The following is a 19,246-nucleotide window of genomic DNA, read 5'->3' as shown; positions in this document are numbered from 1 at the left end:
GATCGTCGTCGTCATTTGAGTCATTTGAAGTGATCTGCCCAAAGCCGCAGAAGGGTTTGTGACAGGTGTGTGAGTTTTATATTGGTACACTTTCAACCACAGGGCCGAAGATGGCCCTTGGAAGTTATTTAATGATTAAAAAAAAAAAATGTTTGGGCCAGAAAGGAACTTTGATAAATTTCTTTTCTAATTTAGCGCTGCTATTCTGGAAGGATTGTTTGCCCTCTCGGGGCATGGATGAGGTAGAAGGCAGTTAATTCTGCCCTTCTGAGTTTCTGAAGCACTTTCAACACAAAGAAGGGAAGCAAAATCTCCCCCTCTCTGGTGCTCCAGGAGTGAACCTCAACTGCAATCTGAGCTGGCAGATTTTCCTGTTCAGAAATCCATCATTTTTTTCCTGGAAATTATATTCATTTACTAATTCGTGCTACAAATTACCTGTCTTTTCCCTTTCTCTTCCCACAGGGCTTTAGGCCCTCGCTGGGATGTGCCTGCAGCAGAAGGTGGCTTCCCTGGCGGCTCCCCTGGGGGCTCAGACTGCAAAAATCCACAGGCGGCACAGTTGGTCAAGAACCCACCTGCCAATGCAGGAGTCACAAGAGCCCTGAGCTTGATCCCTGGGCCAGGGGGACCCCCTGGAGAAGGAGATGGCAACCAACTCCATTATTCTTGCCTGGGAACTTCCATGGACAGAGGAGCCTGTGGGGCGACAGTCCACGGGGTCACAAAGAGTCAAACACAACTAAGCACTCATGCACTGGGTCCAGTGGAGGTGGGCAAACCCAGATCTCCTCGATCCCTTCTGAAACTAACACTTGTGCAGGCTGGCTCTTCCTCCCCTCCACCGCCCCCACCACCACAACCCCATCAGTTCAGTTCAGTTCAGTTCAGCCGCTCAGTCGGACTCTGCCACCCCATGAATCGCCTGTCAAATAAACAGCCCAGAACTCATCCAATACTTCCCAACAAAGAAAAGGGAAAGGAAAAAAAAAAAAAAAAAACCTATGCTATTGTGCCCTCTGGTGGTCATAAGTGAAACCAAAGACCCCAAACTGTTCAGTTCAGTGGCTCAGTCATGTCCGACTCTTTGCGACCCCTTGGACTGCAGCACGCCAGGCCTCCCTGTCCATCACCAACTCCTGGAGCTCACTCAGACTCATGTCCATTGAGTCAATGATGCCATCCGACCACCTCATCCTCTGTCCTCCCCTTCTCCTCCTGCCTTCAATCTTTCTCAGCATCAGGGTCTTTTCAAATCTGTCAGTTCTTCACAACAGGTGGCCATAGTATTGGAGCTTCAGCTTCAGCAACACTACTTTCAGTGAATATTCAGAACTGATTTCCTTTAGGATTAACTGGTTGGATCTCCTTGCAGTAAGGGACTCTCAAGAGTCTTCTCCAGCACCACAATTCAAAAGCATCAGTTCTTCGGTGCTCAGCTTTCTTTATAGTCCAACTTTCACATCCATACACAACTACTGGTAAAGTCATAGCTCTGACTAGACAGACCTTTGTTTGCAAAGTAATGTCTCTATTTTTTAATATGGTGTCTAGGTTGTTCATAACTTTTCTTCCAAGGAGCAAGCATCTTTTAATGTCATGGCTGCAGTCACCATCTGCAGTGATTTTGGAGCCTCAAAAAATTGTCTCTCACTGTTTCCATTGCTTCCCCATCTATTTGCCATGAAGTGATGGGACTGGATTCCATGATCTTAGTTTTCTGAATGTTTAGTTTTAAGCCAACTTTTTTCACTCTCCTCGTTCACTTTCATCAAGAGGCTCTCTAGTTCTTCGCTTTCTGCCATAAGGGTGGTGCCATCCGCATACATGAGGTTATTGATATTTCTCCCAGCAACCTTGATTCCAGCTTGCATTATCTTTGCCATACTCTTTCCTAATTAAGTATTGTTTTTACATATTGATCTGTTTTTCTTGATCAGATTTTTTTAGTGAATTGTGTTTTGGGGGGTTTATAACTTATCTTTTGTGTTTTCTAATTTATTTCCCCTTTTATTAATATTATTTTTGTCTTACACATCTTTGAGTCACCCTTTCCAGGTAATGTAAGTTGAATTTTCTCTTCTTTTCTTTTTTCGTTGTTGATGATAAAATACATTATGTGAATTTTCTTTTACATTTTGTGAGTATTGCTTTGATAAACATTACAGAATCTTAGATAATTTTATATGTTGTTAATTCAGTTGTTATTTAATAAACATTATGTTGCTATATTCTTTAGTTTCCCACTGTGGCTAATTATTACTTAAGAAATAACTGAGCAAGTTTTAAATGACACAATTTTGTAACTCCTATAGAAGCATTCATTGTTACTAGTTTTGCTAAACTGGGAAAGGGGCCATTGCCGGTAAGACTTTTCTTCATTTTTTGTAATGTATTTATTCTTTTATATCATAATGAATTATAATACTTTGTAAAGATTTCAGACTCTAGAAAGCTCTAGAGCTCAGATTCTACCGGTTAATTCTATTTTATTGTTTTATAATCTATACCTCTCTTTGACTTAGTATAAACTGATCATGGTAAACAAGTTTCTAAAGAGCATATTTCGTCAAATATTCCTTAACTCTAAGTTCTAGGTCTTTGTTTCAAATATAACAGATAACCTGAGCAGCTAAGCTCCCAGCTGCAGTCGCATTGACATCTTAACCTTCTCGTTGCTTGGGAGGCCTCCCTACATAATGGGCTGTGCTCCCCCGTGACACTTACTCAGAAGGGACATTATGAGAGGATAGCATTCACACACACAACAGAGGGCACCTCCTCGTTTTGTGTCAAGCAGCCTCTATATCCTAAGGGGAACTTACAGCATCCCCAGTAAATGATACCAAACAGAATAATCAGCTCCAGACATGAAAGGCTCAGCAGGAAATGATGGCCAGGCCCACAGCCCTGGAAACATGCAAATATATACCAAGTGCAGGGCATCAGTTCCCACCCCAGACTTTCCCTTCCATCTTCTGGTTTATAAACAGTTCTGTCGAGAGGCTAAATGGAGAAAGGCACAGCTAGTTATACACTGGAAATAAGTGGCAAGAATTTAAAAATATTGGAAGCATGCATAAATAGCTCCCTTAAGGATAAACTTTGGCCACCTGATTCAAAGAACCAACTCATTGGAAAAGACCCTAATGCTGGGAAAGATTGAAGGCAGGAGGAGAAGGGGATGACAGAGGATGAGATGGTTGGATGGCTTCACCGGCTCAATGGACATGAGTTTGAGTAAGCTCTGGAAATTGGTGATGGACAGGGAAGCCTGGTATGCTGCGGTCCATGGGGTCGCAAAGAGTCGGACACGACTGAGTGACTGAACTGAACTGAAGGATAAATAATTTATATTTGAATAGCTGAAGGAAGTTTGAGGTTGCAAAAGCTAAGAGGCACACACAAGGCATCATTAAGCCCAAATTATTAGTGTCCTGAATTTACAAATCAGGTGAGAGTAGTGAGATCAAACAGAAGACATACTTGGGCAAAGAGACAGCAGCAGCTGCAGAGAGCAGGACTGGCTTGCCCAAGGAGAGGCCAGGATGACTTCCAGCTCTGAGGAATAGCTGGCAAGTCAAGAGACTTGTGTGGCTCTAATCAAGGTACTAGCAACCCTCCAGAGAACTGCACTAAATCACAGATCCCTTTCTTTCTGGCGAGTTTAGCTACTCAAGCCTGCCCACTGAGCAGGAGGGGTATGAAGGAAACCCAGCTTTCTCCCCAGCACTGGCCTCCATGGTGGACCTAGTGTGATGGTTTCAGAGGGATGGGAAGACTGGTTAGTGAATGAATGGAGTTGTGGGGTGAGATAGGGATTCATAAGGGGGTTGCATTTCTCATGGGGACTGGACTAAACACAGACTTGAGGCATAGTGAAAATTATTCTGATAAACTCCTCCAGGAAGACAGAGCCTCATTCTGCCGCTATGGACCCAAGGACTTTGTTGAGAATATGGCGGCAAAGAAGCCCCTACCCTTCCTTGAGCATCCTGCCATCTCATCTCCCTTCAAGGGACCAGGAATCCATTCAAAGTCAATGATTCAGCCTAGATTTACTGCAGAATTCCATAGCTTTCCTTTCATATTTAGGGTACAATTATTCCATTTTCCCTTTTCCTAAGGGGGAGAAAAGGCTGTAGCAGTCAGATGTATATCTTTAGGACTTTTTGATACATATTAGCAAATATCTAATCAGAACAACCGTCTCAATTAACACAGGGATGAAAAATCTCTATTTCCCTAGCCCTCTTTGCAATACTTTGCCATTCACTAGCTATAGGGAACAGTTTTCTTTGTTTCAATTAGCACTTTCAAAAATTAATAGGGTCTAAGTATTTTTCCTGAATTCTATTTTTATGTATGTATGAGTTGCTATCCTGTGCCAAATTTCCATTGAAATGTTTTCTTTATCTTATTGATTTGTGTGGTCTCTTTAAATATGACAATTATTAATATTTTCCTAGCATGTGTTAACTTCATTTAATGATGGTGCTGACACAGAGCTATTGATTTTAATGGAGTCAAATCCAGTAATCTTATTCCTAATTGTTTCTGCCTTCATTACCATGGTTAGGGAAACCCTTCCTATGCCAAGATTTTAAACCATACATTCTTCTGTGTCTTTATGGATCTGGGTTTACGTTTTACATGTAATCCATCTGAAGGCTATCTTGGCATAGGAGTCACATAAACATTCACCTTTTTTGCCAAATGGTTCGCCTTTTGTCGTAGCATCGGTTATTGAAGTGTTTGTACTTCTGCAGTGTCTTGAGATGCATGGGCAGTAACAGAATGGTTTTTTGACAATTTTTAAAATTTACATTGCTGACACCCTCACCTGCTGTCACCCTCACCGAGCCTCCCCCCTTCCTGTTGAGTGTGTCTTAAGACACAGGCAGCGGTTGAGGACTTGGCCCCATGTAGGATCTGGGTAAACACTGCCAAGTGTGTGGCAGGGGATGGTGGGTGGGTCTCATCAGCTCCATTCCTAACGGCTTTCTCCTCTGTGTACTATTCGATGTGTCCTCTTTCCTGAGACGCCTGAAGGTTTGCTGAGAAAGGTGACCATTTCCCCTCTATAGTCACCTTTTCCCCCCAAAGATTTGCCACCTACTTTCACAATAGGAACTGAAATGTCCCAACAGCCACAGCTGATCCTGACCTGACTGACAGGACTTCTGGGTGCTGGGTGTTGTTTATCAGCAGGGAGACTGACTCCCAGGCCTGGGGGTGACACACAGTCTTACTGACACAGCCTTGGGAGAAAGGGGAGCAGAGCCACTCGTACGGTGCCGTTCAATCGGGCGCAAGAACTGGCCCTTGCTTTGGGCCACCTGGGCTTTGAAAATTATCTGCGGCTGTGTAGAAGGAAAAAAAGAGCGGTGATTGTGCAGGCCCCTAATGCTCTCCCCTTTTCTCTCTCTCTGACGCTGGAACAAGTAATGAAGGAGGCGCTACAGGGAGCCCTGTGTTCATGCAGAGAGGTCTTTGGGGAGTGGGGCCTACAGGAGTTTCCCCTGCAGGAAACTCTCTGTGAGACAGCTGCTGGCCAGGTTTGGAGGAAGGGGGTGCATTCTTCTCAACTAGACTGTCAGCTCCCTTCCTAGGAGAAGGCAGTCCATCTTGCTGACATTTGTGTCCCCAAAACGCAGCACAGTAGCTGACACAGTACCCGATATTTAAAAAGGGCTCAGGACGTACAAGCTCAAAGAACTTATGTAATGATGTGTTGTTAGTAATAGCAATAACTAACATTTAGGACTCAACTTATTACACTTTGTACGCTGTGTTAAATTAAATGTTTTGTTTAACAGGTGGATTTTTGGTAGAGAACACGGACCCAGCAAAAGGAAGCATTCCTTGTAAAACCCCTCATTCAATAGGATAGTCTCTGAGTGGGAGCTCTGGAGCAGGGAGCTTAGAGAGAAGCATACTGCGGGGAGCTCCAGGATAAAGGGAAACAAGCACGGTTCCAAGGGGGTGGAAGTCAAGCAGTCTCAGTCACCATGAGCTTTAATGCCAGTCTTCCCTGTTCAAATTCCCCCTCAGAGGCCAGGAGCCTATAAAAATACATTTGAAGGTGGCCTAAGGCATTTGAGAGAGGCCTTATCGCACAGATTCTCAAAATCGACCTTTGCCCCCTCCCAGTATCATAAAGCAGGGCCAAGGATGTGGCTGCCTGTGCTAGACTGGCTCTTCAGAGAAGTCCCGTGAAAAAACGGAGCTCTTGCCCCATGCACTGTGTGACTCTCCAGTTCAGCTCAGTCATGTCCAATTCTTTGTGACACCATGGACTGCAGCACGCCAGGCTTCCCTCTCCTTCACCATCTCCCGGAGCTTGCTCAAACTCATGTCCATCAAGTCCGTGATGACATTCAACCATCTCATCCTCTACCATCCCCTTCTCCTCCTGCCTTCAATCTTTCCCAGCATCAGGGCCTTTTCCAATGAGTCAGTTCTTTACATCAGGGGCCAAAGTACTGGCACTTCAGCTTCAGCATCAGTCCTTCCAATGAATATTCAGGACTGATTCCCTTTAGGATTGACTAGTTTGATCTCCTTGCAGTCCAAGGGATTCTCAAGAATCTTCTCCAACACCACAGTTCAAAAGCATCAATCCTTCAGCACTCAGCTTTCCTTATGGTCCAACTCTCACATCCATAGTCTTTTGGGTTGGCATGGCCTCATGCCTGGAGGCTGTTTTCCTTTACTTTTACTTTCTAAATAAAACTGAGCTGTAACACGGACCTGTAACACTGGTCCATCTTATCACTTCAAATTTTTGTTGCGAGAGAGAACCAAGGAAATTACACATTCCCCCGAAACTGCTGCTGCTGCTGCTAAGTCACTTCAGTCGTGTCCGACTCTGTGCAACCCCATAGACGGCAGCCCACTGGGCTCCCCCATCCCTGGGATTCCCCAGGCAAGAACACTGGAGTGGGTTGCCATTTTCTTCTCCAATGCATGAAAGTGAAAAATCAAAGTGAAGTCGCTCAGTCCTGTCCGACTCTTAGCGACCCCATGGGCTACAGCCTACCAAGCTCCTCCGTCCATGGGACTTTCCAGGCAAGAGTACTGGAGTGGGGCACCATTGCCTTCTCCAACACTGTCTTGGAATTCTCCAGTGGTGTTTCAAATTCTCTTCTCCCACAGACGTCGCTTGAAATATTTGCTCCTTGCCTCAGAACTCTAATTTCAGAACACTTAGTCTTGGCTCAGGGAACTTCTCGACACAAAACCCTAAGCACCCCGGGATTAATCAACTCATTTCTTCCCAACGCTTTGTTTCCTTCCACAACGCCGTGCAAGAACCCTGGCTCGGAGGATGGCTTCACCAAGCTGCCATCCCATGCCTGGCTAATCTGAGTGGCCATCTGGCGCTCTTGGTCGTTGTTCTACGACCGCGAACAAGTCGGCGCTCGGACTCGGTCCAAACAGGAGTGACCCGAGCGCCCAGCGCTCGCCTAGACCCGCCGATCCCGAGGGGGCGGGTCGCATCGCCGAACTACGTTTCCCACAGTGCTCGGGGAAGCCGGGGCCGCCACGGCACGGGGCTAGGGCGCGCGCGGAGCCTCCTGGGAGTTGTAGTCCGGTCCGCTCGCGCCGGCGTTCCTAAGGGCTCGGTGCCGGCCTTTGTCTGTCTGCGGGCGCGCGCGGCTGCGGTGAGTGAGGCCGCTGGCTGGGTCAGTACACCCAGACGAGGCGGGGCCCCGCCTTCAGGCCGCCGCCTCCGACCCCCACCCCCTCGCGTCCTGAGCAGGCCTGACCAGCCTGGAGCCTCCCCGGCGAGGCCGGCTGCGAGGCGACCGGTCTGCGGCCCGCCAGGAAAGGTCTAGCTGGACCGGAGAGCGCGGCGCTGAGGTCCGGCGCGGGTCCGGGTGGGGACGTCGCCGAGGCAGGAATGGCAGAGAGTCTGTCGGGAGGAGCAGGGGCCCCTCTTCCGCAAGGCGGGGCGGGGAGTGCGGGAAGGCCCGGCACCTGGAGGCGCGGGAGGGACCACGGGCAGGTGTGCCTCTGGGCCCGCGGGGAGGGCGTCAGAAGATGGAGGCGGGAAATGCAGTCTCTCGGCTGCGTGAAAGAAAGGACCGATTCCTCTGAGTAGGGACATGGGAAAGGACACGGTGAATCCCGGTGTGCGGGGAAAACAAGCACCCCTCCCCAGAGTCTCCTCGTCCTGAAACTGTGCCCCGGATACAGCAGGGTTCCCCATGGCCTGGTCCTGCGCTGAGGGCTCTCAACTTCAGGCCTTAGGTCTGTTAGGTCGTGTCAGAGGCCCTTCACGTTTGACTCTCGGAGTCTCCCAGAAGCTACTTGATATTACAGCATTTATTAAGTAAGTGAATAGGTCTGGGCTGTTTGGTTACTTCCCCAGTGCCATTTAAGGGGAGACAGAGGGTAGGATTCGTCTCTCGTGGCCTCATTGTGAGCAGGATATAATGGCTTTCTTGATAGGAAAAAGCACTATTTTCTATTATAAAGTGTCTTTCCACAGAATCTTCAGGAATTTGATTCCGCACACCTGTGGAATCTATGGAGAAAAATATGGCAATTTCCCTTCGTTAATCATGAGGTTCCTGAAACACAGCTAAGCTGTGACTTGAGTATCTCACAGCGTGTGGAGAGGCACAGCTGAAAACTCTCCAAGGTGCTCTGAGCAGACTGTTTGCTGACTCACCAAGGACGAGGTCCAGCCTCAAGCAGCAGGAACCCATGTACTTTTCAGTGATTCTTGGTGGGTGTGTGGTTGATCAGTAACACCTAGGACTTCCAAGTGAATGGTACTGTGATGTCCTGACACCAATAGGGCACTGCTTTGTGGCTTGTAATGCAAACTGGAGCTGAGTCTTTCAAATAAGAGTTTTTAATGCCTCTACAGTCATCACAACATGTAACAGAAAGTGCAGCTATCAAGAAGACCAGATCCTTGGGTTAACAAAGAACTGTAGCATCACACTGCTAATTTCATTAAATCAGGAGGCCAGCACTTTCATGGGATATGTTAGAGGGAAACGAAGATTATACACACTGGACCACTGCATTAAGTGTGAGAATTCAGTAATTAGGGTCCTGAAATAAGAATATTCCCCCCAAAAGAGAAAATGATAATATAGAACAGGAGGATTCTTAGGATCTGGAAGAACAGTAAAGTCTGGTCAAGCTCTGTTCCATTCACTTTTTAGTAATGAGACAGTAAAAAATTGCCTAGACATAGGCTTTGGATCCAAGAAGTCTTGGATTTGAACCTTTGCCCCACCTTGCTTCCATACTGGCTCTGGGACTTGGGCAGGTTACTTGGATTTGGAATCTGAAGTACTTTTTTTTCCCAAGAATTGACAAGTAGTATGCTTCCTCAGAACTAGTATTCTCATATCTTAAAGAGCCTCCAAAGAAGTGCTAAAAGGAAATATGAAAGCTCTTGTTCTGTCCTAATAATCTAGAGGGGACTGGAGAGGACAGTCAGAGACATTCCCATCACAGAACCAATTATTAAGGCTGAAATGTTGTTTTTTATATTCTGAATTCCTCTGGACACTTGGAGGATAAAATAGCAGGCAGACAGGTGGGGGAAAGAAGTGGAAGATTCCAATCCCATGCGAAAGCTAAGGTACAAATAGTAAGGACCATTTTCTTGGCATTGGCAGGAAGAGAAACATGTTTGCTTTCTGTCTTCTCTGCTTTTGCACCTCTTGCTTCCTCCTGGACTCATTTATAAGTAGCTATGGTGCCTCTTGGCCCATTTTGCAGTTATGTTATAGATGACTGGTATTATATCAGGCAAACAAGGTTTCCTCCATTCACTCATACCCCAAACCAGAGCTCCTGTTGGCTGCTCTCACTTATCAGTTCTCTTACCCGTTCCTGTTTTTGTTGTTCCGTTTTTGTTTTTCCCTCCCTAGGTACTCAAGTACAGCCCATGGAAGAGTCATACGAAGAGGTGGTGATCAAGCTCATACAGCAGGAGGGGACATGTTTGGATTTCCAACAGCTACCCTGCTGGACTGTCATGGAAGATATGCCCAGAATGTAGCCTTTTTCAGTGAGTCTGTTGATTGCTGGGATGCCAAGTCACAATAATCAGTGTCCCTGTTCTCAGCACTGGACAACAGGCTGGGGATGCAGAGAAGATGTTCCTTTGGTGAAGCTCACTATTTTTAGGGGTTACAGGGAAAGCCTACAAGCTTGACTTAGAAACAGCAAGGGAACAGTCTTGGTATGGAGGTAGTATCTGAGAAAATGAATGAGCAGTTTTAAATCTCAGCACAGTCACTGAATGAGAAATGGTAAGACAGAGGAACAAGTTGAAATCTACCTAGGCCGACTCCAAGAAAACTATTATTAGTGATGAATGGACTCATATTTAAAGTGCAGTAGGAGGCTCATACACAGGGCAGTATTGGGAAGTACTGTCAATATCTGCATAGGAAGGGTTGAGAAAAACTTCCAAACCAAAACTGACTTCAGTTTCACCATAGCTTAGCAGATTGAAACAGCATGGGTTTTAAAGGGAAAAATTCCTTGGATCAAATTCTGATTGCCGTGACTGGATCTGTGGTATCAGACAAGTTATTTAACCTTCTTGAGCTCCAGGCTCTTCATCTGCAAAATGGGACAATAAGCTCTATCTTGCAGGTTTGCAGTGATTAAGATTAATAGATGTAAAGTACCTAGGATTCTGCTACATGTACCCTGGCAGCGTAGACTTAGGCTACTCCACTGTTAGGGGAGCAGACTAGGGCAGAGGTAGATTTCTCATGAAGCCTGCAAAACTTAAGCTTCAGGAGCTTTCCCTTACACTGGTCTCTTCAAGGTCCTATCCCTACTTTTATACTGCTTTTTAATGGAAATCTCTCCAAAATTTAAAACTTTAGGCCCCATACAACCTGGATCCACACCTGTCTTGGTGTCAGATAAAACTTCGGTATGGGACTAAATGCGATCTTATATAGTTTCATTTTTCTGGATTGTTCTCTTATCTGTGAAATGGCTATAATCATGTCTATCCACAAGACTGTTTGGGAAGCTAAATCAAGTTCAGAGGCAGCACACTGCCGCAGAGCATGCCTGTGTCTGAACCCTAACTCTGCGCTCACCTGGCCAGCTGATCTCTGACAACCTTGCTATACGTTCATTTCCTTAACTGTAACAGAAGATTGTTTTCAGGATTAAATTATCTATGCAAAGTTTATAGTATAATATTTGGCACATAATAGGCACTCAAAGCATTGTTTCTTTTTTCCCTGTTCTTCTCACTCAGCATATTGGTGCATCTTACATGACTTCCCTCTCATTTTACCAGATGTGATGACAGAAGCCCACCACAAATATGATCAGTCTGAGGCCACAGGATCCTCAAGCTGGGATTTCCAGAGTTCTTTCAGAAGAGAGAAGCTGGAACAAAAATCCCCAGATTCTAAGACACTACAGGAAGATTCACCTGGAGTGAGACAGAGGGTCTATGAGTGCCAGGAATGTGGAAAATCCTTCAGGCAGAAGGGTAGTCTAACATTACATGAGAGAATCCACACTGGTCAGAAGCCCTTTGAGTGTACCCATTGTGGAAAAAGCTTTAGGGCCAAAGGCAATCTTGTTACACACCAACGAATACACACAGGAGAGAAGCCCTATCAGTGCAAGGAATGTGGGAAAAGCTTTAGTCAACGCGGTAGTCTGGCCGTTCATGAAAGACTCCACACGGGACAGAAACCCTATGAGTGTGCTATTTGTCAGAGAAGCTTCAGGAATCAAAGTAACCTTGCTGTTCACAGAAGAGTTCATAGTGGTGAGAAGCCCTATAGATGTGATCAGTGTGGAAAAGCCTTCAGTCAGAAAGGAAGCCTAATTGTTCATATCAGAGTCCACACAGGCCTGAAGCCCTATGCCTGTGCACAGTGCAGGAAGAGTTTCCACACCAGGGGGAATTGTGTTCTGCATGGCAAAATCCACACAGGAGAGACACCCTATCTGTGTGGCCAATGTGGGAAAAGCTTCACTCAGAGAGGGAGTCTGGCTGTGCACCAGCGAAGCTGCTCACAAAGGCTCACCCTGTAACCGCTCTCTTCCGAGGAAGTTCTCTTTATGAATTAACAACATAAAATCACCTGAGATTAAACAGCCTATCCAGTTTTATGGAATGAATGGAGACTCCTTCAGAAAGACCATCACTGGGTAGAGCAAACTGAGTTTTCTTTTTTTCCCCCAAATGAGTATGAAAAATAAATGTCTTGTTTATTATCATTATCACGTATGGTTCATAATTTCTGTCCATTTATTTTGACTTGATTTCCTAAGGTGCCTCCATTAATTTTGTACACAATTGGAAATTTATGTAGCAGATACAGGTTTTATATTTGCAATTGACACCACTGGCCTATTCAAAAAATCCAGCCCCTTACCAATCCCAAGATTCTTTTCTTCTCTACATATTCAAATTAATTTTGTTTTACATTCAAGACCAGTGGGCAGAATTTATGAGGCAAATTTAATAATCCCTCATATTGAACACTGTATTATCTGGATGATAGCCTCAAGAGCATAGTCTAACAAATCACCCATGTTCATAGCAGAGGCTCTAACCTTTCCTTACAAAACAGGATCCTTTCCAAGTCTGCACTGTGGTTCACTTCAGTCTTCCACTCCTAACTAGGGTAGAGATTACTTGCCTATAGCCAAAGAGCAGAAAAGTACCTAAAGTTTGGGAAGAGATACGATGACTTTCACTCCCTTTTGGCAGCAGGAGCAATATCTCAGGATCACCCAGTAAGGGCATGTGTGTGTGCACTTAGTCACTCGGTTGTGTCCGACTCTGCGACCCCTGGGACTGTAGCCCGCCAGGCTCCTCTGTCCATGGAATTTCCCAAGCAAGAATACCATTGTCATTTCCTCTAGGGGATCTTCCTGATCCAGGGATCAAACCCACATCTGCCCTGGCAGGCAGATTCTTTACCACTGAATCACCAGGGACACCACTTGGGTTTCAACAGTAATACAATATTGCTCCTAAAGTACCCTGATAATATTTAAAGGTGCATATAAAAATGCTCATATCATCATTTATTTATAACTGAAAACAGCCCAAAGGACCAATAACAGGCAAGGTAATAAACTATGGTACAGTCATATAATAAAATACCACTCAGCAATTTTAAAACTGATAAATGCAATAACATAGAAAAAAATCTCAAAAATGTGTCTTGAGTGAAAGAACCCAAACATACACACAAAAATACATAATTCCATTTATATGATTTCATAGAACAGAAAAAAACTAATCTGTGTTAAAACACATCAAACAGTGGTTGCCTCTATGGACATGGAGGGAAGGGACTTACTTGAAAGAAGCACAAGGCAAGCTCACAAAGAAAAAATATTCTATCCTTCAGGTGATAGATGCATGGGTCTATACAGCTGTCAAAACTGATTGAACTTAACACTTAGAACCTATGGATGCATGTAGATATGTAAAGTACACTTTATATATAAAGTATAGTGTATGTAAAGTTTAACAGTGAAGTAATTTTAAAACACCGCCCAGAAGTTCTTCGATACCCATCTCATGTCCATATCATCTCCCCCTAAATCCAGGTAGGCCTGTGACAGCTTCAAACAATGAAACATGGTAGAAGTGATGCTACATGACTTCCCAGAACAGGTCTAAAAAGGTCTAAAAAGCCCTTTAAAAGTCTGAAAAGTTCTGCATGATTCTCAGGACACCTACGCTGGAGACAACCAGGTGCTCAGTGAAAAACTCCCCACTATCTCAAGGCCACTCTGCTGGACAAACAGTATGTACGTGCTCCAGTGGACAGGTTCACCGTTCTTCCCAACAGTCAGTGTCAACTCTCAGCCATGTGGGTGAGCCATAGCAGATGCCTGGCCCAGGAGAATCTACAGATGGACTGTCGCCCCAGATGACATCTCATGAAAACTAGATGAGAAACCTGCCAGTTAGAACTTTCCTGCCAACTTCCAAACACACAAAATCATGCAAAAAATTAATTATGTTTTACACCACTAAATTTTCAGGTTATTTGCTATACAGTAATATTAAGATATTTCTTAAGGATAAACTATTTTGAAAAAATGAAAAATCTGGGGAGCAACTTAATACTGATTAAATAAAAACAGGAAACTATGTTTTATGGTTCACAGGAAAGCTTAAGGTTTAAAAATAAACATTCCCTTTGACAAAACAGGAGGTAAGGTTTAGATCAGCTAACACATGCAATCCAAGTTACAAAATAATGAAGTTTTAAGTTGGCCAAAAAGTGTGTTTGGTTTTTCCCATAAGATGGATCTAGTAGTGCTTTAGTTGTAACTTTACTCAAAACAATTTTATTAGACTATATTGTGATAGCTGTCATAGCAGTATGCATCTTTAAAAAACTTGTCAACATCAGTGAATTTTTGTGTAGCCATTTTAATATTGAAGACAGAAGAAAAAAGGCAACATTTTTCAGCATCTTATGCTTTATTATTTCAAGAATGGTAAAAATGAAACTGAAATGCAAAAAAAAAAAAAGTACAGTGTATGGAGATGTTGCGACCAACTGCGTCAAGAGTGGTTTGTGGTTTCATGCTAGAGATTTCCTGCTTTGTACAACAAAAGTGATTCACTTATCATGTATATCTGTATATACGGTATTTTTGATTTGCATTTCTCTAATAAATGGCAATGCTGAGCATCTTTTCGTGCCTGTTAACCATCCAGATGTCTTCTCTGGAGAAAATATCTATTTAGGTTCCTGCCCATTTCTTTGATTGGGCTTTTACTTTTTCTTAAGCTGTATGAACTGTTCATATATTTTGGAAATTAAGCCCCTGCTGGTCATATCGTTTGCGAATATTTTCTCCCGGTCCATAGACTCTTTCGTCCTTTTGTTTAGTTTCCTTTACTGTGCAAAGTTTGATTAGATCCCATTTGCTTGTTTTCCCTTTTCTTTCTTTTTCCTTGGGAGACTGACCTAAGAAAATATTATTATGATTTATATCAGAGAATGTTTTGCCTATGTTCTTTTCTGGGATTTTTAAGATGTCATGTCTTACATCGAAGTCTCTAAGCCATTTTGAGTTTATACTGTGTACAGTATGAGGGAGTGCTCCAACTCCACTGACTTGCATGCGACTGCGCAGCTTGCTCAGCACCACTCGCTAAAGGGACTGTCTTTTCTGCACTGTACATTCTTGTCCCCTTTGTTAAAGGTTAATTGACAATAGTGGTGCTGGTCTTTTTCCAGGCTCGCTTGTCTGTTCCACTGATCCCTGTCTGGTTTCGTGCCAACACCGTTCTGTCCTGATTACTGTAGCTTTGTAGTACTGTACGAAGTCTGGGAGGGTTATGCCTCCAACTTTGTTCTTTTTCCTTAATATTGCTTTCACAATTCTGAGTCTATTGTGGTTGTATGTAAATTTTAGGATTACTTGTTCTAGTTCTGTGAAAAATGTCATGGGTAATTTGGTAGCTGCTGCTGCTGCTGCTGCGTCGCTTCAGTCCCGACTCTGTGCGACCCCATAGACGGCAGCCCACCAGGCTCCCCCGTCCCTGGGATTCTCAAGGCAAGAACACTGGAGTGGGTTGCCATTTCCTTCTCCACTGCATGAAAGTGAAAAGTCAAAGTGAAGTTGCTCAGTCCTGTCCAACTCTTAATGACCCAATGGACTGCAGCCTACCAGGCCCCTCTGTCCATGGGATTTTCCAGGCAAGAGTACTGGAGTGGGGTGCCATTGCCTTCTCCGTGCTACATAGCATTCTGTAGTAAATGTTTCCATATAGACATTTAGGTTCTTCAAATACTTCACTAGTATAAACCAGATAGTAGTATACACTACAATGAATATCATCACTAGTGAGACGTTTTCCAGGACAGAGTGTCACAGAATATATTTCTTAAGTATGGGATTTATTGAATGTCTCTTTTATGGTCAAAAAGGAATAAACTATCTCTGCATGATTTAGCAAACTACATTTGATGGCTCAAATTCTGAATTTTATTATGAATTTTCTTATATCACTTGAGGCCTGAATTCTGAGGGAAAGCCTTCCCACATTCATTACATTCATATGGTTTTTCTCCAGGATGGATTTTCAGGTATTCAACAAGGCCAGAGTTATGCCTGAAGGATTTCTTATATTTCTTACAGTGATAGGGTTTTTCTTCAGTATGAATTCTCCAATGTTCAATAACGGCTGAGCTCTTCATAAAGGCTTTCCCATGATCATTATGTTGATGGGATTTATTCCCACTATGAGTTTTCTGATGTCTAGCAAAGGATAAACTGTACCTCAAAGATTTTCCACATTTATTACAGTGATAGTTTCTCTCCTCTTTGCATTCTTTGATGATTAATAAGTCTCGGAATTTTCCTAAAGGATTTTCCATATTCATTACATGGATATGGTTTCTCACCAGTATGTGTTCTCTGATGTTCCAAGACAGCTGAGTTATCCCTGAAAGCTTTCACACATCCATTACATTTAAGCTTCTCTCCACCATGTATTTTCACATGACAAGCAAGGCCCTGAATTCTGAGCAAAGGCTTTCCCACAGTCTGTATTTGTAGAGTTTCTGACTAATGTAATAAAGTCTTTGCTAACTTAAAAGGACAGAATTATTTCTGAAAGCTATTCCACATTCATTGCATTTATGTGGTTTCTCTTTAGAATGAATTTTCTGATGATTAACAAATGTTGTGTGGTTCTTCAAATAATTTCACAATTTGTATGGAAATACAAAAAAAAACTCAAATAGCCAAAGCAATCTTGAGAAAGAAGAATGGAAATGGAGGAATCAACCTGCCTGACTTCAGGCTCTGCTACAAAGCCACAGTCATCAAGACAGTATGGTACTGGCACAAAGACAGAAATATAGACAAATGGAACAAAATAGAAAGCCCAGAGATAAATCTACACACATACGGACACCTTATCTTTGACAAAGGAGGCAAGAATATACAATGGAGTAAAGACAATCTCTTTAACAAGTGGTGCTGGGAAAACTGGTCAACCACTTGTAAAAGAATGAAACTAGAACACTTTCTAACACCATACACAAAAATTAACTCAAAATGGATTAAAGATCTAAACATAAGACCAGAAAAATAAAACTAGAGGAGAACATAGGCAAAACACTCTCCAACATAAATCACAGCAGGATCCTCTATGACTCACCTCCCAGAATATTGGAAATAAAAGCAAAAATAAACAAATGGGACCTAATTAAAATTAAAAGCTTCTGCACAACAAAGGAAACTATAGGCAAGGTGAAAAGACAGCCTTCAGAATGGGAGAAAATAATAGCAAATGAAGCAACTGACAAACAACTAATCTCAAAAATATACAAGCAACTCCTGCAGCTCAATTCCAGGAAAATAAACGACCCAATCAAAAAATGGGCCAAAGAACTAAATAGACATTTCTCCAAAGAAGACATACAGATGGCTAACAAACACATGAAAAGATGCTCAATATCACTCATTATCAGAGAAATGCAAATCAAAACCACAATGAGGTACCATTTCATGCCAGTAAGAATGGCTGCGATCCAAAAGTCTACAAGCATTAAATGCTGGAGAGGGTGTGGAGAAAAGGGAACCCTCTTACACTGTTGGTGGAAATGCAAACTAGTACAGCCACTATGGAGAACAGTGTGGAGATTCCTTAAAAAACTGGAATTAGAACTGCCTTATGACCCAGCAATCCCACTGCTGGACATACACACCGAGGAAACCAGAATTGAAAGAGACACGTGTACCCCAATGTTCATCGCAGCACTGTTTATAATAGCCAGGACATGGAAGCAACCTAGATGTCCATCAGCAGACGAATGGATAAGAAAGCTGGGGTACATATACACAATGGAGTATTACTCAGCCATTAAAAAGAATACATTTGAATCAGTTCTAATGAAGTGGATGAAACTGGAGCCGATTATACAGAGTGAGGTAAGCCAGAAAGAAAAACACCAATACAGTATGCTAACACATATATATGGAATTTAGAAAGATGGTAACGATAAGCCTGTATGCGAGACAGCAAAAGAGACACAGATGTATAGAACAGTGTTTTGGACTCTGTGGGAGAGGGAGAGGGTGGGATGATTTGGGAGAATGGCATTGAAACATGTATAATATCATACAAGAAACGAATCACCAGTCCAGGTTCGATGCATGATACTGGATGCTTGGAGCTGGTGCACTGGGATGACCCAGAGGGATGGTACGGGGACGGAGGAGGAAGGGGGGTTCAGGATGGGGAACACGTGTATACCTGTGGTGGATTCATGTTGATATATGGCAAAACCAATACAATATTAGAAAGTAATTAACCTCCAATTAAAATAAATTTATATTTTAAAAAATGTTGTATGATTCTTGAGGAACTGACCACAATTAACCCATCTGTAAGATTTCTTACCTATGAATTTTATTATTTAAAAGGGATGAGCTGCTCATAAAGGCTATCCCACATCCTTTACATTTACAAGGTTTCTCATCAGTGTGATTTCTCTGATGGATAATATTTGAAGTCTTTCTCAGTTTCCTCTCATTTATAGTGTGTCTTCTCTGCGCAGCTTCTGCCTTCCCAGTACGGGATGCTTACCATCATGACACTCTGTTTGTTCTCCCAAATCACATCTCTCAGTATTTTGCTTTAGGGCTGACATCTTTGCTTCAAATACACACTCCTGAACTGAAAAAAAAAATTTTTAATTTCAGTGTTATATTGAAATACTGAAAATGAGAGCTGCACACGGATAAGAACAGTGCTCTGGTCTATACGGCTAAAGGCCACGTAAAATTAATTCAGCCCGCTTAGGGTTCTTGCTTAGAAAAGATGGCAAGATTAAAGAGTGGAGAAGTAAGTAGGATCCAAGCAAATAGAAAGTGTTGCTCCACTGTGTCTGACGCTTTGCAATCCCATGGACTCTGGTCTGCCAGGCTCCTCCGTCCATAGAATTCTCCAGGCAAGAATACTGGAATGGGTTGCCATTCCCTTCTCCAGGGGATCTTCCTGACCCAGGGATGAAACCCAGGTGTCCTGCATTGCAGGCGGATTCTTTACCAGCTGAGCCCCAGGGAAGCCCAAGGAAACAGAAGGAAGTCATATCATAGATACTGCATTTAGGACTTCCCCGGTGGCCCAGTGATTACGAATCCGCATGCCGAAGCAGGGGACACAGGTTTGAGCCCTGGTCCGGGAAGATCCCGCGTGCTACGGGGTAACTAAGCCCACACGCCACAGCTA

General features: G+C 43.5%; 2 protein-coding genes across 8 annotated transcripts; one reads left to right on the top strand and one right to left on the bottom strand.

Moving 5' to 3' along the window:
• Positions 7,580-12,247, top strand: ZNF32 (zinc finger protein 32). 7 transcript variants are annotated; one of them, XM_018042591.1, is made up of 3 exons: positions 7,580-7,667; positions 9,903-10,042; positions 11,303-12,247. In XM_018042591.1, exons 2-3 carry the CDS (start codon positions 9,973-9,975, stop codon positions 12,052-12,054), a joined length of 822 nt encoding a protein of 273 aa, XP_017898080.1. In that variant the 5' UTR covers positions 7,580-7,667; positions 9,903-9,972; the 3' UTR covers positions 12,055-12,247. The 7 variants fall into 7 exon arrangements, with proteins under 7 accessions (XP_017898080.1, XP_017898077.1, XP_017898078.1 ...); XM_018042588.1 differs by having other exon boundaries at positions 11,261-12,247; XM_018042589.1 differs by having other exon boundaries at positions 7,604-7,688; positions 11,261-12,247.
• ZNF485 (zinc finger protein 485) lies at positions 15,725-18,959 on the bottom strand. Its single transcript, XM_018042165.1, is given in 8 exon segments — positions 15,725-16,317; positions 16,319-16,521; positions 16,523-16,556; positions 16,558-16,689; positions 18,361-18,417; positions 18,419-18,517; positions 18,519-18,614; positions 18,616-18,959. Coding segments are annotated over 8 exon segments (1,026 nt in total). The 5' UTR covers positions 18,666-18,959; the 3' UTR covers positions 15,725-15,962.

The sequence above is a fragment of the Capra hircus genome, chromosome 28, assembly GCF_001704415.2.
Source record: "Capra hircus breed San Clemente chromosome 28, ASM170441v1, whole genome shotgun sequence".
NCBI lineage: Eukaryota > Metazoa > Chordata > Mammalia > Artiodactyla > Bovidae > Capra > Capra hircus.
This window is presented reverse-complemented; position numbering and strand designations above follow the sequence as displayed.

Bases quoted from the DNA above. Each gene is read 5' to 3' on its own strand.
- ZNF32 (XM_005699369.3), top strand. From the start codon at position 8,214: ATGGCCTGGTCCTGCGCTGAGGGCTCTCAACTTCAGGCCTTAGGTCTG. The intron at 8,339-9,902 runs GTAAGTGAATAG...TTCCCTCCCTAG, and splicing joins GATATTACAGCATTTATTAA to GTACTCAAGTACAGCCCATG. The intron at 10,043-11,260 runs GTGAGTCTGTTG...CTTCTCACTCAG, and splicing joins CCAGAATGTAGCCTTTTTCA to CATATTGGTGCATCTTACAT.